The sequence below is a fragment of the Lissotriton vulgaris genome, chromosome 5 (genome assembly GCF_964263255.1).
Source record: "Lissotriton vulgaris chromosome 5, aLisVul1.2, whole genome shotgun sequence".
Lineage (NCBI taxonomy): Eukaryota > Metazoa > Chordata > Amphibia > Caudata > Salamandridae > Lissotriton > Lissotriton vulgaris.
Window position 1 is genome coordinate 418,050,714 of NC_141693.1, and position 24,218 is coordinate 418,074,931.

General features: G+C 43.4%; 1 protein-coding gene across 1 annotated transcript in view; it reads right to left on the bottom strand.

Moving 5' to 3' along the window:
• FRMPD2 (FERM and PDZ domain containing 2) overlaps window positions 1-24,218 on the bottom strand; it is a 603,077-nt gene that overhangs the window by 351,481 nt on the left and 227,378 nt on the right. The window contains exons 13-17 of the mRNA XM_086921788.1: window positions 19,838-19,990; window positions 13,366-13,551; window positions 11,905-12,073; window positions 11,482-11,692; window positions 9,403-9,506 (exon numbers count right to left, since the gene is read on the bottom strand). Of these exons, the coding sequence (XP_086777914.1) occupies window positions 9,403-9,506; window positions 11,482-11,692; window positions 11,905-12,073; window positions 13,366-13,551; window positions 19,838-19,990 (823 nt within the window). The remainder of the gene's footprint in view (window positions 1-9,402; window positions 9,507-11,481; window positions 11,693-11,904; window positions 12,074-13,365; window positions 13,552-19,837; window positions 19,991-24,218) is intronic.

Here is a 24,218-nt window from a genome sequence, read left to right on the forward strand (position 1 = left end):
TCCTATCTGCCTACATACTATCTACCACCCCCTGGAAAATCCTCTCTACTTTGCTGAGGAATTCTCTGATTTCCTTATTCAATCATCGCTCTCCAAATCTAGAAACCTCTTCCTAGGTGATTTTAACCTCCACTGGAACAAAATCGACGACCCCGCAGTTAACCTCCTCAATGACTTTCTTGACATCAGTGACCTGACGCAACTCTGCAAATCTCCAACTCACTCTAAAGGTGCCACCCTTGATGCTATTATCACTGGCAAGGAACTGGCTTCTCTTTCCAACATCATCCCCATTGACTGGTCAGATCACAACCTCATCCTCTTCACCATTAACAGCCCAATGTCACCTCGTCCCTCTTGATCCAGCAAACAAAATAAGGTAACCGGAAATCTTCACCTCATTCCTCCAGGTTAGTTGGAATCTACAATAAAAGCTCAACTACAGCTCTTCCCCCTCTACCCCTCCCAAAGTGCCTCTGGTTTCACTGATCATTACAAGAATTCTATCCTCGAAGTCCTTGACCAAATTGCCCCTGCCAATCTTAAACTCCAAAAAGCTATCCCGTCCAAAATGTGGTTCAACTCTGACCTTAACAAAGAGAGACGTGCCTCAGACAGACTGAATGCCTTTGGAGGAGTCTACCTTCCACCTCGAATCTTGTCCTCCTCAGAGCTGCTAGTGCCAACTACAAACAACACATCTTTGACGAAAAAGCATCCTTCTTCCGTTCTCAACTTGATCGGGCTAGAAATTGTCCTAGGGAACTTTTTAGCATTGTCAAAAACCAAACAACCTCAGCCCTCCCAAAATTGCTAGCTACGGTTGAAAGGTGTGAAGAATTTGCTAGCTTCTTTTCTGATAAAGTCTCCAAGATTGATCAATCCTTTGCCTTAACTTCCTCACCACATAGTCAACACCCCCTGTCTAACATTTCCCCTGTGTCTTCTTCCACTCCTCTCCCCCTCCCTGATCCCTCTCGACTCCCCCTCTCTATCATCCACTATGAACCATACCCTACCAACCCCCAACTAAAAAACAACGCTTCATGGAATGATTTTTGTCCAGTATCAGAAACTGATGTTCTGAACATGAACACGGAGAAGTGTGGCTCACTGGTTAGAGGAGGCAGACCTGGAAGCAGAGGTCAGCCCGGGACCAGGGTTCAATTCCCGGCTCCGCTGGGTCTTGAGTCCTAAAATGTCCATGGACTCGACAATTCTCGCTCCAGTGCCTACTCGATTCACGGGTTCACACTCTGCGACTCTGGGCATTAGCTTGCTTAATCTCCACAACGGCCCCTCGCGGCAGGATGCCTGGCTTTCACCTTGCGGATACCCTGCCGGGGTTATCTCACAGGGGAATATCAGGACGGGTTCCCTAAGCAAGCGCTTAGAAACCGCTCGGTGATTTGCGCTATATAAATTCCTGTACATTTACATTTACATTTACATCACCAGGCTCAAACCATCCTCACAAACCAAAGATCCTCTTCCTGCCCATTTGGTTCAAGAACTAAAACACATCAACGCCCCACTATGGACCAATATCATCAACTCGTCCTTTGCCACTGGTACTGTTCCTGCTTCCCTCCAACTAGGCCAAATTACTCCCATCATCAAAAATACAGCAGCAGACCCCAATGACTTAAACAACCTGCGCCCTTTCTCCAACCTTCCCTTCCTATCCAAAGCCCTTGAAAAATGCGTCCTGACACAGTTGGACAAACACATTGACTCAATCAACCTCTTAGACGTTTTCCAATCTGGTTTTAGAAAGGGATGCAGCACAGAAACAGCAATGCTCAACATTATTGATGACATACATCGTTCCCTAGACAAAGGCAAATCCTCCCTCCTAATTCTTCTTGACCTCTCTGATGCCTTTGATACTGTTAACCATGCCAGCTTACTCAATATTCTCATAGTCCATTTTGGCTTTGACGGTGATGTTCTCAAGTGGTTTACCTCTTATCTCCAAAATAGAACTCAACAAATTAAAATCAGTGGTTGCCTTTCTAAACCTCAACCTGTCTCCTTGGGCGTTCCACAGGGCTCTATTCTTTCTCCCACTCTTTTCAACCTCTTCATGGAACCTCTCACCCTAATTCTTAAACAAGCTAAAATCAGGTACCACCTCTTTGCCAATGACACACAACTATACTACAAGATCAAATCCCACGAAAACATCTTACATCTTAACGATGCCTCGACCAAGATTCATCTGTGGTTCCATCAAAACCACCTCAAATTAAAACTCCAAAAAAAGGAAATCATCCTATTCTCTCCCAATAACAATTCACTGGATCACGGACATTAATGTTCTCAACTGCTCTCTCGTCAGCTCCAACTCGGTCAAATCCTTCGGCATTAGCGTTGATCAAAACCTCAATCTTACTACCCATATAAAAAACTCGGCAAAAGGTGCTCTCTTCACACTTCATCACCCTAAAAAAATCAGACCCTTGATTCCAGCAGATTACTTTAAATCAGGTGTTCAATCACTGGTCCTGTCTAGAATAGATTATGGCAACGCCACTCTTGCCGGCACCCCTAGAGTCCACCTAGCCCCTATCAAATCCGTTCTTAATCTCGCTGCCAGGCTTATCTCTGACTGTAAGCATTATGATCACATCTCCCCTGTCCCCTGTCCTCAAAAACCTCAAATAGCTTACAAGATTGCCTGCAACACGCACAAAGCCCTCCACCAAAATACCCCTTCTTACCTCACTGACAAACTCCAAAAAAGCTGGTGTACTAGAACAATGAGGAGTACTAATCCTCTAGTTCTAGTCCCTCCTCTACTAAAAAAGAAAGCAACTCAATCTCGATCATTCTCTGGTAATGCCCCTTCCATCTGGAATGCTCTTCCCAAAGATCTACGTTGTAACCTTTCCTACCCCTGCTTAAAAAAAAACCTCAAACAACTCCTTCTCAACAAATATTGGGGTTTGTAATTAAACTTTTCATCTCTGGCCATGAACTCCACCAATAATACACTGCGTATACAGGCCACACTCTACCTATAATTCACCTCATCCCTCCCTTCCACTAATTTCTCTAAACCTCTCGCCTTCTACATCTACTGCCATACTATATAATTCTACTAAGTCTTCCTGATCTACTATCTTCATTCTGCTACATGATTTTGAATTTCCAATCCTAAATCATTCTTATAATTCAACTGCCTTACCTTATTATATCAATTGTACTTAGTTTTAACTATCTCTATGTTTAACCAAATAATGTAAAGCGCTCTGATGCTCTTGGGTCCAGCTAGCACCATATAAAACCTTGAAAATCAATAAATAAATAAATGGCTTACGTGATGATCACCACCTTTTTGCTATAAATTGTGTCTTCATTATGCTGCATGACAATCACCCTATTTGAACTGACCATTGGACTGACTGGGCTGACCAGATGAGGTGACCCAGGAGGTGTCAACCCGGAACTTGATAAAGATAATATACCTTATGTGACGGAGGAAAGTGGTAAGAGAACTTTTTCTTCTTCTTCTGAGATCTTGCTCTTTTGTGAACTGAGAGATATAATTAATTCTTTGCGGACTCTATTGACTGACGCAAACGCTGTGTGTCCTTTCCCTCAGGGTAGAGAATCTTTGAGCTTGTTCATGTCCCTTCCTGAACTCTTTTAGCGATTTGGTAATTGATGACCCACAAAGAATAAATTGATTATTCTATACTCCGAAATTTAAATGCCTGATATTGATGTATTTACACTTCATAATTTACTGATAAATCTAACCAAACTCAAATCCTGATTCAAAAGTTATTATGTTGCATAGCTCTAGCATAATTATTAGTTTGAATTATTTTAGGCTGACTGAATTTCTTCAGGAGATTTGGTCTAGCTGTAATAATTCTGTATTTGATTAGCGTAGTTCCGAGGGTTTTATACACACAATTAATTATGAGTTTGTAGGTCAGTTACCCAATTCATGGTCCTCATTGAATAACTGGATTGGATCCCAATTCAGGATCCATGTGAGTATCAAGTAGATGAATATGATAGTGTTAGGAGAGAAAGTGAGACCAAAGTATATGGGCTCAGTGGCACTACAACAGATGCATCTGCAGTATTTTATGGGAGGACAAAATGCCAGGAAACTCCTAGTCTGTAAACTGACAGCTAAAATAGCCAGAGATAGGATGACATAAATCAAAAGGAGCACCAGGCTGCTCTGCACTTGTGAATAAAACATGCATATAAGCAAACTTCCACAAGGAAAACCAACTAAATTGGAGACAGTGAAAAACACTTACGGGACGCCACATATCCCAAGCCTCATGAGCGCTCAAGCACTCAGGTGGGGACTTTTAAAAGGCCCATTGCAATAGAGGCTATAAAATAAGCTATGGAATAGTTCAAATTAGGTAAATCTTCAGGCCTTTATTACACTCTTTTATAATACATATTATTAGGAGCTTGCCCACATTCTGAATGCCAGTACAACTGAATTTCTGAGGTTGTAAAAAAATCCATCAGGAAGGCCTCAATACTAGTAACACCTAAATCGGGTAAAGAACTAGGGCCATTTTTGTTATATAGGCCAATCTCTCTGCTTAATGAGGATACAAAATGTTCACAGGGATTGTTGCCCGTAGACTGCCAGGTCTGAAATCCCTTTCATTTTAAACCTAAGTCTATACCCTACACCCTAATTACAAAAAGCCCCATGTAAAAGTAAGAGTAAATGATAGTTCTTCGCTAAAGATACCAAGTTTGAATCAGCAGGGATGCCTTCTCCTACCACTCGTCCGAAGCTCTGTATGGAACTCTGTCAGTCCATTTAATGGTCTTACATAGGAGGTTATGTCTACTGTTTCTTAACTGGTCCGGAGCCCACACTACCAGCTTTTAATCTTATTGATGGAGCAGATTTTGAGGCTCTTCTACAGGCAAAAAAGTCAGGATCGCCTACGGATCCGGCATCTCCATGACTTGCAAAATAGCCAGTTCCATCCTTTCTCGTATTCTAAACAATCTTCTTAACATGTCTATTTTGAATGACACATTCCCTCAAATGTGCAAGCATTTCATGGTGGTTCCTTCGCTTAAAAAGCCTTTGTTGGATGCATCTGAGTTATAAAACTATCGGCCAATCTCGATTTTGCCTATACTGGTGAAGATTCTTGAAAAGAAATTAAACTGCCAAATGTCGGAACATCTGGTTACACCATGGAATCTGATTTTTATGGATTATCAAACAAATAGGGCTGTTCGACCTTTTTAAATGCCTTGGAAAGATTCTTGGGTCTCTCCCTATTACCTCCCAATGGATGACAAAATGCAGTCCATCTTTACATCACTAATCGTTCCTTATGCTAAGATAACCATAATTTAGCAGTGATCTCATGAGTTAATTTGGTGAGACAAGGAGATTGTTCTTTTAAACATCTCGGGCCAAAAATCTGGAACTCTCGGCTTTCCTTTCTAAGGCTTTCCACTTCTACTTAGAGATTTTGCAAGCTTTTGAAGACTTGGCTATATTAATTCTGCCAGCAAGACTCAACCTGGTATGCAAGTGCTGGGAAGCCCTTTGGGGTACCCATGTGTTTTATAAATCACAAAAACATAACATAGCATAACATATGGAGCTGTAGCTGCCAGAGTGAGGAACAAGGATATTAAAGTGATGAAGATAGGCCAGACCATACATAAAATCTGCATGCATGTGGGTGACATCCTGGTAGCTCTCACAGATCAGACATGCACAGTACCTGCTCTGATACATGGACTTGAAGCATGCAGCCAAGTCTAAGACTTGAAAATAAATATTCAGAAATCTCAGATCCTTAAATTCACAATGTCAAATGGAGGAAAATTAAGCCCAGTTCCCTCTACAGTGGTCTCAGGAGATTCAACACCTGGGATTTAAAAGTAGGTCTTTGCTAAATAAAATGGCAAACGCAAACTAAAATGACAACCTGTTAACATTAAGGAAGACTCAACAGTCATGCCAAATGGGAAGTTCTCACCACTGGGTAGAACTGCAGACATCAAAATTGATATTTTACTGAAGGTGCTCTATGTGGCACAAACAGTCCCTATTCAGCCTCCAGTAGGGGCTTTCGAAACACTCCAGACACTCATTGAAAAATTCATACAGGATAGGAAGAGGATAAGAATGTTCAAACAACTCGCATATTGTCAGCCAAAGTAGAAATCTGAAGTACTGAATCGGGTTTATTTATTACCAGGCAGCCCAACTCCGTTACCTGGAGGACTCGAGTTGGGGGGAGAGTGATTAGCACTGGTATTTCATTGACCAGATTATAAAAGATTTCCGCACCTGGAAATCTCCTGGCCACCAAAGAAACACAGGGCAAAGGGGTTATATTTCTCACCAGTGACTAGGATCGCTTTAGCAATATAGTAACAGGTGGTATTAAAGAAAGACCTCAAAACTTTCCCTTCACTGATAATGCCCTCATAGGCAATCCAAACTTTACCCCAGCCCTAGAGTCACTATAGTATGCCAAATGGCAGTAATCAGGGCTCAAGAGGATACATCAGACTATGAGATTGCATAAGGAGAAAGGCAGAGGCATCTCCAAGGAAGGTGTTAGGCAACCCGAAAGATGATAAACCCATATGCAAGTAAGCCCATGACTCTGTTTGAGAAAGGGCGAATATTGACGCAGGGGGGTCAAACTCATTCTCCCTAATCCACAATTTTCTAACATATACATCCAGAACTGAAAATCTCTGGAGTCAGAGAAGGTAGGTGACAGAGATAATGAGGCATCTTAAGAGCAAAGATTGTAAACAGGTCTATTAAAGAGCTCGAAAAGCCCCCTGCATCTCAGGTAGGGAGAAACTTGTGAAGTAAGCAACCTATTTGGATTACAAAATATCAATAATCCATGGATGGGACCCCACCAAGAACTGCTGAAGGCAATCTGTAGCTGGGGGAACCTTGTTGCGTCACTTATGGAACTGTCCTAGGTGCGATTGAGAGGAAGGACAGTCCAGCATAGATTTAATATTCAGCACAAATAGACCTAGAATGCAACTTTAGGTCTAACTAACAAACAAGAATACCCACAAAGCTCCCCAAGTGTAACACTAATGTGCCTACTATTGTGTGCAGTGAAGCAGGTGATAATTGTTCTCTGTGGCACGGATAAGGTTCTAGATCACCAAAGCTGGTTCCACCGCATCTAGGAACTAGTGGGGATGGAGGAGGTTTCATCAAGTCAAAAGCAGCAGGTGTGGAAGTTTCACACCCTATGGAAACCATGAATAACATTCCTGGCAAATGAATTTAAAGAGTTGAAGTGTCCCAAAATCTTATAGGCCTGAGAGTCACAGCGCAAACCCCAAGAGATCTATCTGCCTGTGAATCTAGGGGATGCAGCGAGATCATGTGAACTTGGACTATCAGAGGTGTAAGGCCATTTTTTTTTGCATTCAGTTATTTGTTTTATATATATAGCACAAACTCGGACTAAGCACATTGTAGAGCTTTACATAAGCACCAGTTATCATAAACAAGGTCCAAATATTATATTTTTGGGCATGGGAAGATTATGTGATTTGACCAGAATCACAGCATGTTGAGCCATTGCCAGAAAGTGAGCCTGGTTCCCCAGCTCCCAAGTCAGAATAGTATCTGATTAAACCAAGTTTTATTTGGTGAATTTGGTAGTAGACTGGAGGGAAGAGGGTCTTATTATTGTCATTGCAATTGTTGGTTTCCAAGTATATATTTGCATTCCTTGCCAGCCACTCGTTGTAGGCATAAACCCGTATAATAAAAAATAATTGATTGATAAAAGTTTCCTCTGGTCGAACAAAAATATTTTAGTGGGTCTATAGCTTGACATGGATGATAATAATCCTTATACCGGATGGAAGTATTTACAAGGTTATGTGATCATGGAATCAGATAGGAGGGACTAAGTTGAAATCTATGATAGACAACTGTATGCTGAACAACATAGGGCTGATTTTGAGTTAAGCAGTCGGCACACTGTGACGGCAGGAGCGCTTGGACCACCTTACGGAGGCCGAATATAAAGCCACATGTGATGAGATAATTTTCCTTCAAACTGACACTTAGGCATAGTGCCCAGATAGACAATCGGAGGCAGAAAGTAGAGCAACATGTGAGGAAAGTCTTTCCCCTCTAATCAGACACTCACACATATGAAGCATTTAAACCTTAGGGGAATGCATATGCAGACACCTCCCAAAAACCTGGAATATTCATAGTCTCACGCTGTCCAGTCAGTTTCCTGAACCTTGGAAAAGTTAACATGGAAACAATGCTCTTTTGAACTCTGCCTTTTCCGGATGAAGTAATACCGGACATTACATCCCATATAATTGGACATTTGAGCTAGAAGCACAGTAATATAAATGACGGCCCCCTGATGAAGGCATTCACGTCAAAATGAGCATTGTGTCTATACACCGTCAGCTTCTGTGCCCATATATTGTCCTATATAAAAAACCTTTTTAGATTTTCAGGTCTATTATATCATGAACTAATTGCCTTCTGTATTGCAGTTTAATGAATTGATACACTATGTACTGTAGTACAATTGTCTAAGATTATCAACAATGTATACAAATAACTTTTGCATTCATTAATGTACAGGATAACAGAATTGTGAATCATGCTTTTAATGCAGTAAATATTTCTGTTAATTTATAATACAAAACAAACATTTTATATATAAAAGATGTAAATATGTTTGTGATAATACTACATGGATTCCTTCAAGTTATTCATTGAATTGCAATCTCATGTATATATTGTATGCCTGCACGTTTTTGTCTATTTTCTTTTGCCTAAGTCTGTTTCTTAACTAATATTCATGCCATATCGTGCAGGAACGAAGTTGCAATTCCAGGGGAGTACCAACTTGTTCCCCCTCGCATGCACCTCCATGTCCAGATTCGGCTGGGGGCCCTGTTAAAGTCCTCTTACCTGCACTTTCGCCACCCTTTGCCTGGCGGGGTCCCTGCCATAAAATGGAGGGTGGAAAAGCAGGTTGTAATATGTTCAGCGCTACCGGCATCAGCACTGCCAGCATATTCAGGCCCTTTGAAGATGCCACAGCTGGATCCGTGGAGGCGGTGATCTTGTGGCAAGCCCACCGCCACACTCGTAATTGGGCGGATGGTTGGTAGTCGGACCGACACCGTGAGTACAGTGGTCCCAGGACCGCCATACTCGTAGTAAGGTCCATAGGGTTTATTTTTTCTATGTGCCTAAGGTACCTATGCATTGGGGGATTCACTACTTGATAATTTCTTTGAAACCATATGTGCAAATTTCCAGGAGCATAATCCCATGTGAAATTCCATGAGTTAATGAGTTGCATTCAATTAACTATAACATGACACAATTAGTCAACATCATTTACTTACCCTGGGTCACATTCGGGGTGCAGTGGATCGAGAGATAATCTGAGCTCCGATGTTTCTCACAGAGGTTGGAGGGGCTCTCGCATTGAGATGCTTCGGCTGATGTACTGGGGGTAAACAAAAAAAATAGGAGTGAAAATAAGCACAAACAGCCTGGGACTAGAAAATGAAAAAATCCAACCATCCTATATTAGAGAGAGAGAGAGAGAGAGAGAGAGAGAGAGAGAGAGAGCGAGAGAGAAAGATAGAGAGAGAGATAGGAGAAGGAATAGAGATAGAGAGTCATATCTAGGTTTCAGGGTTTCCTACTGCCTCCCAAAGAGAGCACTCACTGCACTATTTGTCATATGGGAATTTTACCTATGATCATACATAAAGAGACCTTTAAGCTCAATGCAATAGAGTCTTCCATTGAACCTTTTCTATGAGATCATTTAATTCTATCTGTGGAGAACTTTACACTCTTAGTTTATTGATCTTTAAACTCAACTTTAAATTGGGAGATTGTTTAAATTGTAATGCCATTCCGGTGCATTAGAAGATTATTCACACTACCACAATATAAATATATAAATAGATATTTTTACCACACATCATTGAAAAAGATAATTCAGCCTAACCCATGGAGATCTATGTGTTCTTTATCTCATTAAGACAGACAATTCTTTTCGATCACAGAGAACCCCAAAGTGAGAAAATAATTTCAGAATGCCTCTTTAAAAACAAGTATTTTGGCTATAAAAGTATCTATTTCAAGGCTTTGAGGCATAGTGATGTTAGTCAGTGGCTGAAGTGGGATTACATTATTCACCCATACTGCATGCTGTGGCGGGAGGAGGAAAATTGTAAATGACACAATAACAGACCAGTGGATATAGAGAGCCAGCTCAAAGCGCCTATAAGATAGTTAATATGCATACTATTTTTGTAAAATGAAAAATTCTTGGCAAACTCCAGTCCTAAACCGGGCTATTACAGCCCTGTTTACTGTGTGTTTTAGTAGTGCCTTTGTGACAGCTGAGGCCAAAGGTAGCAAGTGCAATGCTAGGGATACCAAAGTGCATTTCATGGCCAACCGGTACTTCATCTAAAAGACATCCATTGTAGGAGTGGGTAAAAAATGATAAAAGTATTAAGCGTATAATTATATATTTCATGTATATGTGATACTTTTAAATGATGAAAACAATATATTGGCAATATATGAAAAACAAAATACAAAATGAATATGTTTCTCTATATGATTGCCATGGAATAAAGCAGGGGTCCTGGCACAGTTAGTATTCATTTACCATAGTAGCATATGATGTGAAATAAAATAAGCAAACAGGTAAGGACTGGCACTGGGAACACAGGTGCTCATATAAATGTATCTAGGAGTATTAAAGACCCATAGTATACATGATGGCCTCTCCTACGATACATTATTGTGATGAAATTGCTTACTATATGTATAAATCAACTTAGGATTACATTACATTCACTTAAATTCCCTGACATCAATAATCTTTACAAGTTCCCTACTCAGCTCTCCTTTGGTCACAGGCCTCAGTAACCATTGTTGATCCTGCTACCATATCCTTACTAACACCTGTACCAGCTAATGGCCAAATGCTTTGGAATATTGGTTTATATACAACTTCATAGTGCTCTACCCTTCGAAGAAGAAAATTCAGGAAGACAAGCAATGTGCTAACAGGTAGGTGAGGGAGCTGATATAGTCATGTTATGCAGGAACTAGCCCAGTTATCCATTACTTTTTTGGTAATACTGCATCCAGCAAGCCACCTTCACGATTCTGCAATGTGTGGTCTAATTCGCAAGAACAAGTTTCATTGACATTTTTCGAGAGCTCCATACTGATATACTGACAGAAACTTGCTACCAATAATATGCAATTAGGGGTCTCTTAACATACATCAATGTATTTCTTACAAGAAGGTGTGACTCATCGACATGCATGGAGCAACCTGCCGCCATGCAGATGAATGCCTTATACACAGAAGACATCAATTCCATGATGTGAATAAGATCAAGATTAGTGCTTACGACTTTTAGATGAGTTCTTTTGAGGTTCCTCACCTGTAGTGGTTCCTATGTTCCTCGCTTCCACTGTTCATATCCAAACTGATAGCATCACAGGACTTGCTGATCACACCTCCACAGGCTCCTTTTAGTGGCACCCCATTCAGCATGATCTCGGAGCGTGAGAGTCTCTGGATCCGGGCCATCCGTTCCTGTTCTGCAATGCAGCTGGAGGTCCGACTGCCCCTGTCCAGAAGGTTACTCTCCTCTGAAAGGCAAAAAGGTGTAAGTGGTTTGTGTGGCCTAAATTCTCCATCCTTTTGGCCTCAGGAGTGGTCCTCGTGGCCTTGAATCTCCATCCTTTTGGCCTCAGACCCTCTGCACAATGCCCTATTAATGCATTTGAGTAATGAATATGAGTTAGATTAAGGAGTACAATAATGCACGCTTCTTCTTAAACTTTGCCTTGGCGTCACTCACCTGTTGTGTCATGGTGGAGGTGCCTGCGGCGCTCCCTCGAGCTGGACTGCACATGAAACGTATGCATGGCCGAACAAAGCCCTAGCAGATATTTGCATGTCTTTGAGCTGTCAGTCAGGAAAGTCTGTTTTTTGCCACTAGAACTGCTTTGCACTGTGAATTTTTTTCGCTGTAACAAAGGAAAGAAACTGATGTAGATTTTGTTTCATATATTGTTTTCACTAATGGATATTTAGGTTTTAGCTAAAGATTTTTATTAAGTAGCATATCTCTTGCTGGTGAGATAGAGCTTGAAGCTGAACTACTAGGCCTGTCAGTTCACAGGGCAGGACCTTTATTAACTCAATGATCTAATGTTAGTCCTCAGAGCACCTGAGGAGCCAAAAGAATTCCAGCTGAGTGAAAACTGCTAAGCATTTCCTGGCTTTTGCAGGCGTCTACTCTACATTACCTAGCTATCACATGAGCACCTGCAGAACATCAGGGATCAGGCCCATTTGTGGAGGCCTGTTATTGCATATTTTAAAAAATATGGCTTTCACTCATAAAACAATCTTGAGGGTAATATACTGGCAAAAATAAAAATTAGATATTAATAGAGGCATACATTGGTTTAAGGTAAATTCGATTCACAAAAATGCATGAAACAGATCATATAGCAGGGTGGAGGTTAAAAGGGTAAGGTTCATCAGCCTTTTACAAATAGTGCTACAAGAGATTGTGCCAGAATGTCCTGTAAAAAATAAAGATGTGGTAAGAGGATATCCGTTTTCAAATTCCACGAAGCAAAACTAGCTACCAAAGTGATAATTTTGAAATTGGATTAGAGTGGTGGTAGTAATAAATCAATAATACAGAGGCATTATCTGGCATTAAATATTTTGTGGAGTGAGACAGTTTCATAACTATTATCTTCACTTGAGTGTTATTTTAATAAGTAGCTTGAACTCCTACTGATTAAATGCAATGTAAGAATTGTGCTGCTTTAAATAAGTTCTTATTTACAAATGCAAGGATGAGCTTGTCAAGTGTGCCGATTAATGCTGTAACAAGAGCACTGCCGTTGTGAACGTGTTTTTAATAGCATCAATTAATATTTGTATTTGTTTAGGGATGATAAGTATCCTAAAAATGAATTCAGCTCTGTGAATTAATGGAAATAATTCACACTTAACGCTATTTTTGTGAAATAAGAGCTTTGAAACAGCTGCTAACCATTCAATAAGGAGATTTAAACATGTAAACGATTAGATGAATGGATGGATGGACGGACACAGACGGACAAACAGACAGACAGACAGACAGACAGACAGACAGACAGATAGATAGATAGATAGATAGATAGATAGATAGATAGATAGATAGATAGATAGATAGACAGATAGATAGATAGATAGATAGATAGATAGATAGATAGATAGATATTTCCAAAGCAGGGCAACTATCAGTGACCTCACTCACATGAGATGACAGTCTCTCAGTTTCCCGCCACTGATAGCGCTGGCTGACAATGCGACAATTATTCTTCACTTCATACACAATGATTCCCATGGAGCAGATCCCCAGAGCCACTTGCCCTGTGCTAGTCGGCTTCTCTGGGGTCACGCGATGGAACAGAACTCCATATTCTGGGAGCTGCTGACATATCTAGAGAAAAATACATAAAATCATGTGATGTGTTGAAACTTCCTGCATCAAAAAGTAGAGGCATTTATAATGCTTGGAAAAAATTTCATTTATTTAGTGTCACATATAAGGAAACTTTACCTTAAGTTACACAAATTGCTTTTACAACACCTGGACTATATTCCCCTAAATATGTGGAACTCATATAAACGTATTCACATATATTTCTTTAAATCTATCAGCTGTACTGTAAAATTCTGTAACTAAGATGAAAGTTTTCCTACATTATCTGGAAGAATACAACATTTTCTAGCTATCGCGACAAGAATTTTAGATTCTATTAAGGACACGGAGGCGAGGATTATGCTTTCTCATTTCGTTACGGCAACAACAGCAGCCAATGAAAATGAAAGTACACATGTAAAAAATAACATTTCTCATGAGGCTTTGAACCACGCCTCTCTTACAACAACCAATCACAATGGTATCATGTCTATAAATCCTGGAGACACTACTCCGGCTTCCTCTTTCTTTGCGCGAACAGTCAGTAACAGTCTCATCACACTGAAAAGTTTATTTCTGCAACGGAAAAAACAGATCCACCAGAAGTCTCAACGGAGAAAATCTGAACCGCAAAGGAAATCCTCCATCCGGAAGGAGCGGCAGCCAAAACCACAGGCAGTCTTCAACTCTTGTTGGAGTCGTTCCCTAGAACAGAAAAAAGGAAGTTTGAGAAAAATTTTCCACCACAACCTAGATCGTTGTAAGGGTGGGCAAAACTGTTAGATAAAACCACGTAAACAACAACAGTTGCATAACAGTCCCAACGGGTGGGATAATCCTCGCCTCCGTGTCCTTAATAGAATCTAAAATTCTTGTCGCGATAGCTAGAAAATTTTGTGTTCTATGGCAGGACCGGAGGCTTCTGATTATGCTGGTCAAAGCTCACATTAAAGCTCGTCAATCACAGCATCAGAAACATGAGGAATCGGTTTGTAATAAAACACTTTAAACATTGAATCTGAGGACCAGTCAGCTGCCTTCAGAATGTCCTCCAAGCGGGAACCCAGTAAGTAAGCCTTAGAAGCCATCGCACCCCTCGCAGAGTGTGCCCCATAAGCCGAAATATCAATGCCGGCTTCTGACATGATCCACCTAACCCATCTGGCTAAAGTAGCAGCAGCGACTGGCTTGAACGGTTTTTGAATAGCTATCAATAACTGCCCCAGGGGATCTGACCTTTGTACACTAGTACGCCCCTCATAACATTTAAGACATTGAAGAACACACAGCTTGCCGTTATGAGGAAAGGCTGGATAATCAACTGAACGGGACATGGTCTTAGTACGTCTAGTAATGACAAAGGATACACCTTGGGGAGAAAACATCCTCCCAGCTGAATCCAAAGCTCTGACATCCGAAACCCTCCGACATGAAATGAGGCACAACAACATAGTAAGCTTGGCAGAAAGCTGTTTCAGCGACAAATCACCATTATCGGGCCAGGATTCCAACAAATTCAGACCCTTATTAACATCCCACATGGTGGAATACCTGGGCCGAGGAGGGTTGGCCACACTCACACCTTTAAGCAACTTACATACCAAGGGATGCATCCCCACAGGTTTACCATCTATGTGGTCGTGACCAGCAGAAATAGCAGACCTGAAGTTGTTAACCGACCTGTAAGCCAGGCCAGAAGTCGCGCACTCTGACAAAAAGTTCAGTACCTCTGTTATATTTGATCCCACGGGATCCACCTGTTTTGAAAGGCACCAACCCACCCACTTCTTCCAAGAAGCAGAGTATCGTTTTCATGGAAGGAGCCCACGCCTGCTGCATAAAGCTGGAAGCCTCTCGTGAAAGGCCTGCAAGGCGTTCATGTCTCCGGAGAGCGTCCATACCATCAATGACAGCTGGTTCTGCAGGACCAGGGGATGGCACGCTCCCACTGGGTCCTGCAGAAGCGTTGGGAAGACTGGGAGCCGGAAGGGGAGGTCTATTGACAATTCAAACAGTGTGGGAAACCACGACTGAGTCGACCAATAAGGCGTTACCAACACCACCGTCGCCTCCTGTCGGCGCAGCAATGCCGCTACTCTCGGGATCAGTGCAAACGGTGGAAACGCATAATTCTTCTGTTGTCCCCAATGGTGAAGGAACGCGTCCGTCCCCAGTGCCATCGGGTCCGGTCTACAACTGTAAAACAGGGGAAGGTGGGCATTGAGGCGCGAGGCAAACAGGTCTATCCGACATGGGCCTCGTAGTGACATGATCCGGGAAAACAGCAATGGATGGAGTCTCCAATCGCTGGAGTCCCGGAGAAAACGGGAATGCCAATCCGCTACCTGATTGAGTTTCCCGGGAAGGTATTCCGCCACCACGGAGATCTTGCGATCCAGGCAGAAGTGCCAGAATTCCTTCGCAATGTGCACCAACATCCGGGACCTCGTCCCGCCCAATCGATTGATGTATCGCACCGCAGAGACATTGTCCATCCGAAGGAGAATACAACAGTTGCTCTTCAGCGGTGAGATAGATCTGATGGCAAAGGACCCTGCCAGAAGCTCTAGACAATTGATGTGAAGTGATAGTTCGTCTGCAGACCAACGTCCTCCTGTGGCAAACTCGCCGCTGCGAGCGCCCCAGCCCCACTGGCTGGCGTCGGATTCCACAACCACATCCGGGGCCGCGCCGAAAATAGCTCGGCCGTTCCAGGCTGACATGTGGTCCAGCCACCAATGAAGCTCCTCCCTGGACTCGGGGGAGAGAGGGATCAAATGATCGTAGTGAAAGCTTCTTTGCAGGTAAAAGATCTTGAGCCTCTGCAGAGCTCTGTAATGCAAAGGGCCGGGAAAAATGGCCTGAATCGACGAGGCCAGAAGGCCACAATTCGTGCCAAAACCCTCAAAGAAATCTTCTCTTTGGCCAGGGTAGCTGTAATCTCTCTCTTGATCGACCTGATCTTTGAAAGGGGAAGGAGAAGCTGGGCCGAGATCGAGTCTATCAGGAAGCCCAGGAATTCCATCTGCCGATTCGGTATCAGCACCGATTTCTTGGTATTGATCACGAATCCCAGATTCTGCAACAAGGACGTCGTCCACTCCAAATGCGTGAGAAGGAGGGACCGGTCCTGAGCCAGGATCAGCATATCATCTAGGTAGACAATCAGCCGAACTCCCATCTCCCGAAGGCGGGAGACCACCGGCTTGAGCAGTTTGGTGAACACCCAAGGGGCCGAGGACAGTCCGAAAGGAAGTACCTCGTAACGAAACCAACGCCCTTTCCAGGGGAACTGCAAAAACTTTTGATATGATGGGCAGACTGGGACCGCCAAGTAAGCATCTTTCAGGTCCAGTCTGACCATCCAGTCGTTTTCTAAGAGAAGGTCTCGCAAAAGATGGATGCCCTCCATCTTGAAATGGCGATACGTGACAAAGGGGTTGAAATCCCTCAGATTCAACACGAGGCGCTGACCGCCTCCTTCCTTTTGAACAAGAAAGACGTTGCTGCAGAAGCCTCCCGGAAGGAAGGGTCCCACAGCAATGGCCCGTTTTGCCAAAAGCTCGTCCAGTTCTGAGTCTATAAAACTCTGTTTGAGATGGGGAAAAAGGAGAGGACGGGGGGAGGGCTGATTGGGGCAAGACACCATCTCTATCTCGTAACCCTGGACGGTCCAAAGGACCCACACATCTGAAGTGAGAACTGCCCAATTCTCGACAAAATGGCGCAATCTTCCCCCTAACGGAAGTAAAGGAAGAGAGAGACTTACCAGAAGATTGGTTATCGAAGTTCTTGTAGCCTCGATTGATTCCTTTGTTATAGCGGCCCCTGAAGCCGCGTGATCGGGACGGGTAAAATCCGGCTTGATCCGGTTCTTGTGTGTACCCTCTTCCCCGTCTAGGGGCGTAGCCTCTGTGAGGACTGGGATTTAAGTAGCGGCCGGTCGAGCGTCCTCTGCCACGCCCGGCCCTACCAGAGTCCTGCAGAACACGTTTCAGCGAGGCCTGAGATTTGTCCAAGGAAGCAAAAGTGTTCACAAACTTGGCAATATCCTTAACAAAATTGTCCCCAAACAATTGTCCTTCCGCCAAAGGACCCGGTTCCGAGGAAGCCAATTCCACCAGTTGGGGGTCGATTCGGAGAAGGACGGATTTCCGTCGTTCAGAGGCCAGGGCGCAATTCGCGTTCCCAAGCATACAAATGGCCCTCTGAGCCCAACCCGCCAGAACCTGCGGATGTATGGCGGCACCCGTCTCTTACGCCTGCAAGGCCAACTCCAGGATCTTGGCCAACGGGCCCGAAAGGTCGAGGACCTTATCTTGGCACGCTCTGAGCGCGCGATCAATCCCTTTCTTCGGGTCTTTCTTATACTTCTTAAGAAAAGTGGTCATGGAGGGGTCTATATCTGGCGTGATAGCTACTTTGTGGGGTAAATCAGGGCGTGGGCATTCAGATTTCAGGCGGGAACGAACCTCTTTGTCGAATCCCTTACGGAGATGAGTCTCCAGATAGGCCGCCACAGCAGGAGGGGGAACCCAGTCGGACGATCTGGGGTGGACAATGTCCGTCGGATCAAATGAAAAGGGGGTGGGAATGACCGGTGAAGTGTGCTTGCGCTTTATAGTGCGTTTGCGGGGAGCGGCATCCGAGGAATCGGTATCGGTGCCAGTATCCGTAGTGGTGATAACCAGGGGGGAATTGGGGGGAGAGGTAACAGGCTTGTCCTGGGACCGGGACTCCTGAGACTTATAAAGTTTTTCATAAGACTGGGCATGAGGCCAGGATAGGTCAAGAGCCGCCTTCTTAGGGGGGGGGGGGGGGGGGGGTTGAAGGGGATCTTTGCCAAAGGGGAGAGGGCCGAGGAAAGGGCTTTATCCAATTTGGCATCAAGTTTTTTGTCTATGATCTCCTCCTTGGAGTCCCCTTCATAGAATTCTTGTTGGCCTTGATAACCATACGCAGCATCCTCCTCTTCGCAGTACTCAGCGTCTGCCATCGCAACCAGGAATCCGAAATTGCAACTCTAATCCCCAGCGGGAAGCAAAAAACCAGCCCAAGCAGGGGCGTCGATGGTGGGGGGTTCCAGGCGCAGGAGCCGGAAATACTAGGAAAAGACAAGAGCAAGGTACAGTCCCACTCTAGGACTATCGGAGGAAAATATGAAAAGGTCACTGAATCCTCTGGAAGGACAAGGTCAAGCAGGTAGGCACCGTTGCCTGAACCAATGTAAGCTGCCAAAAGCACGGAAATCGCCCACGGCTCCTGGCCCAAGCTGCGTCGATCCCCACTTCAGCAGGGGGCAGAGCATCGATCTGGCACCTTCGAGAACTGCGCGTGCCAACACGGCGTGCGCGGGCTCCCCGAGACGTATGTAAGGCCTCAACGGCTCCGACGTACGCTCGTCCCCGAGGGGGGGCTAAACCCCTCACTAGTGCGTCTAGCCGAAGCGTGCGCCGCGGGCAGCGATGAATGGAAGTCGGGGGGAGGGACGGGCCTAAGTGCGCAACACGCGCCACCAAGGGGAACGGGGAACGGAGCGGAGCTCCGGCCCCAATCTAAGAGCAATTCGGACAATGTACGAATAAACAGTGCCAACAGAGAGCGTGAAGCGATCAATCAAATCATGCAAATATACACGAGCAATGAATAACAATAATCAATGGCACCAAACAATGCAAAAGGCATAAGTCACAAGTGATAGAGCAAACATGAAAGGAAAGAGCACTTATCTGGGCTGCGGAGCAGCAAAGAAAGAGGAGGCCGGAGTAGTGTCTCCAGGATTTATAGACATGATACCATTGTGATTGGTTGTTGTAAGAGAGGCGTGGTTCAAAGCCTCATGAGAAATGTTATTTTTTACATGTGTACTTTCATTTTCATTGGCTGCTGTTGTTGCAGTAAAGAAATGAGAAAGCATAATCAGAAGCCTCCGGTCCTGCCATAGAGTCTATTGTATTATTGAGCGAAACTTTTGAAGTATCAAAGGGATTTGGCAATTTGAAGCAGAGAATTATGTGTGGGTTTCTTTCTCTCACTACCAAGCTTCTCTTGTTCGCTCACTGAACTTCATTGTCAAAACACATTCACAAACCAGCACTGACTCTCACTCAGTTTCACTCTCACTCACATTCTGTGCTCACTAACCTATTCGCTCATAGTGTCCAGCTATTCACTCATTAATATGCACTTCCACATTCACTCCTTTCACATACCCCCAGTTCCAATGGCCCTAAAAATGTGTAAATTGTCTGCATCCAGATTGTTTGGTAACATCATGTTGATCCTCAGGAACTCTTTCCTTTACCCGTAAAAACTCTAGCTCCGCCTCATCTTCTAGCAGCTGGAAGTGAGCCCTGTGCAGCCGGTTCAGCTCCTCGCACACTTCTGCTGCACTCAGCCTCTCCAGCATCGCGGAGGGCACATAGTCTTCAGGACGGAAGTAGTTACTGCCATGAACCTGTGTAAAGAGAAGTGGTGGAGAAGAAGCTTGTTGCAAGTGAATACAAACATGAGACATATACAATCTGAGAAATGTTAAACTAGCAGCAGTTCAGATGAAACTCAGCAGCAGATTCTACTATCTCACTTCAATAACAACAAGCGAGCCCCAAAGCTGCCTTACAAGATCAGTTCAACACAGTGCATACAGGATTCTGCACTTTCCTACAATAAAGTGATAGGTAAAATATGAAATACTTCCCTCAGGATGGATCCAGGGATCCAAGAAGAGGCATCGAGGGCTTTGTACAAACAAAGAAAAACTGCAATTCGCACAGAAACTCAGTGTTGCTCTAGTACTTGTACATACATTTATGCTGAATATCTACTATTTTCAATTCTAGCTGTACAGATTTGCTTTTATTATTTTCTCCCTCCAAACCTTGTCTGTTCCACATGTCCAATAATTCAAGAGACTACCCAAAAAGAGAAACAATACTTCTTCAGTGGAATCCAAGGAGCCTGCTGAAGAAGAGGGGCCCACTAAGCATGGGCGAATTTTGCGAATCTCGCGTTCGCGAATTTTGCGGATTTGCGAACTCGCAATCCGCAAAATCCGCGAATTCCCGCGAATTTGCAGATTTTTTTTTTTTGTGTTCGCCCGTGTTTCTGCCAGTTCGCGAGGGTTTTTACAATTTCGCAATTTGCGAACTTACCTGTCGGGTCGCAAGTTTTGCGAACTTGTTGTTTCTACGTGTCCAGCCTGTTTGGGACACTCTTCTTCATCACTGCCACTCTCTGTCACCACTGCCACTCTCTGACTACTCATGCCACCCTCTGGCCCACCCATGCCACCCTCTGTTTCATCACCACACCCTCTGGTTGTCCAGTGTACATTATTTTCGGCAAAGCAAAGCACACCTTCCCTGCCTCAAGTGACCTGAATTAATTTGGGGCTGATTAATGTGTCACAGAATATTTTTTTAGCTGGCACCTGCTTCCTTAGTGCGCCCTGATTAGTGATCTTTTGCACTTGCTAAGTGCTTTCATTGTTGCAAAATTAGTTACAACACCTGCCCTGCCCCAACTGACAATAATGAATTAGGGGCTGATTAATGGATTTTAACTTCCAGCCTGGCTCCTGCTTGTCTCCCTTAGCTGTAATTCAGGACCTTTGTGGCATATGTGTAACTATTCTGAGGTTCAGAGCAGGGTCACATAATAGTTGCAACTGGCAACTGAACTCTGGAGGGGCCCCTCAGGAAGCACTACAGGAAATGGCTACTAATGATGAGCCTGAACTTTTGAACCTGGTAAGTAGTTTCAGTTTTGCTAAGATCGTATTTCTGCAATTTAGCACTAATTCGCGGGGCGCAAAGTTGTACTGGGAAGCCGCGAACTCACGCGAACAGTGCGAGCAGTGCGAGCAAAATCCGCTGCTCGCGGATTTGCGGATTTTGCGGGAGATTCGCGAATCTCGCGGATTGCGAATTTCCCGAAAATCCGCAAAATCCGCGAGCGAAACGGATTTTCCGCCCATGCTTAGGGCCCACACAATTCTCTCTAATAAAGTAACTGAAACACCTGGTTTCAATTATCTAGTGCCGAAAACTCTAAAGTTGGCACCAAATCGGTTTGGAGATTTATCGTCTGGTGCCAAAAACTTTAAAATGGCACTTATTCACAGTTGAGCGGGAACCTTTTCCATCTCTTCCTGAAAATCATATAAATACCCCTACCTTGACAGGAATCTGACCAACCTCACTAGTGTAGACCTTGGGGCTTTATGGACATCAACCTGTATTATACGTGACTCTCATAGGCTAGAATAAAGCTTAAAGAGATCAACCCTTCCCCCTTCTGCAAAACCTGTCTAAAGAACAACCAATAAGAAGATTACATTCATTGAAAGAAGATCTCATGAACACCTGCCAGACTGAAATGTGCCTTCCACTGAAAACCTCACTATATACAGAGGACAGCTTCTAAATAATGACCAAGCCCAGTTAAGATTATTCTTGCACTTGTGATTTTTCCTCAAGAAAACACATTTGTGCCCTGACCTTTAATAAAGTATGGCTCCTCTCCATTTGTCATCACCAGTGTCTATTTGCCTCCTGTTGGTATTGTGTTGAACATGGCTTGCCCAAATAAGTCATGGCCTGGGTGCAGGAAGCATGTCCCCGAGCTCTCCCACTTTGCCCATGGGCTATGGAGAGGTCAGTCAGATGGCGCTCCTCTTGAGACCAAAGATCCCAAGTTCATTAATGACACCCCACAATCTGATTACGGCCATTAGTCTCATCTGGACCCGAAATGCACATTTTCAGTTCGAAGGGTACAAAAGCACCTGCTCCCTAAAGGGTGAATCCCAACAGATCCAGTACTGTTAGACTCATGTGGCTACCTAATAATTCTTCACAATTAAAATGGTCTTTGGATTTTGGAGTTTTTCAGCACTGACCAGCAGGGCTCCTTCATCTGAAGGGAGGTTAGCGAGGTGGAATAGTTCAAATACAACTAGAGAGCCGGCAGCGAATTTCCGAGCCAATCACAAAGTACTGAAAGACATTAGTATCCCAGGAGCAACACAATATTTTCCCTGTAACCAGTCAGAACTGAGAAAAATTGACATTTATTCGGATTTATCAGTTAATGTTACTCTTATTTTCTTTAAAAACAATAACCTAAAAAGGAGGGCGAGAGACAGGCATATCACAAACCTACAAGAATGGAAGGACACCTCCACGAATACCCATATTCCTTAGGATAACCTTGGCCCATTGCATAACATAATAACATAAAATGAACCTGAGACCGAAAGCTATTTTCTTGAATATTACTTGAACGGTTGATTTTTATGCATAAGAGGTTTCACATTCTTTTTCATCTTAACTATTGTAATGATAAAGTGATTACTAAAAGTATATAATTTTGGGGGAAAATGTAACACTGACGGGACATTCATATTTATTGGGTGTGTGATCGCTCCGTAATCTGTGTCAGACTCATCTTTCACACCAACGCCAATGCCCCAAGGGCATATAATCAAATTTGAAACCAGCTTTTCAGGTTCAGTAGTAAGCTGATGCTCCCTCATCTTTGATACTGTCAATTAGTCCCTACAATTTTAGAATTTAGGAAAAATTCAGAAAAGTCATATTTGTCCTGCTTCTAGGAGATCTTTTCTCAGGTCATGCTAAAAAAAAGGGGGCTAGTAGCAGGCTAGACTATAGACTCAGGAACCAACCTTGCCTATGGTGGCTACTAAAGAACCATAGCCTGAGAGGAGAGTCTGGGAAACACACGCACAATCTCCCATCCATAGCTGCACAATCTCCCATCCATAGCGGTAGTTAGTTATCTTATGTCTCCAAACTCACTCTTGCCTTTGTGTCCGGTACTGACCATCAAGCAAATCTATCCTCACAATTTACGGAGGAGTTGATCAAACAAGTTCTTCTGAAAAGGAGATATATGAAGGAAGGATGGAATATAGTCAAATACCATATACCATGGGTTTGTGGTCAAGAGATATTTTCTGGGGCAGGTAACCCTTTAAAGATTTTACCTTTCCTGGTGTAGGTATGGAATATCAAGTGTGAAGTCTCGAGTTACCATAAATAACACATTGAAGCCCGAAATATCGACAGATAAGTATGTGCAGGTTTACTATATTTAACTCAACATAAATCTATCTATGCAATATATAAATATTCAAGGTAAACACATGAGGAGTTAAGAACAATAAATCTATACTTACTTATGTGCACTTATTTCGTCGATATTTTGTTTCTCTGTATTTTGGCTTCAATATACTGATAACTCGATATTTCATACTAGATATTCCAGACTACCTTCTTCCATGACAGTGTTAACGTGTCATAGAAAGAAGATCAGTCAAGCTTTGTTTATTTAAATTGATTAAAGCAGGAGAACCGGTGGGCTTTAAAGGCCATGCCTGTCAATTCAATGCGGTGGCAAATGCCACTTTTAGGGGCAGTGGGGCACAGATCCCCATTCGTTTTAGATGTATCATCATTTTCATAGAAGCAATGCACGGCAGACTTAATCTGCCAGCTACGTAACTGTGCCGCACCATGAGGCGTGCACTTAAGGGGTCAATGTCTATGCATGCATTTTTCACCATTGTAAAATCTGATAGTGTGTTTGGACAATGTATCCAGTTAAATAGGTGATTAAATAGCTAGCTGTAAAATTTAGGAATCGTGACTTCTAGGAGGAGC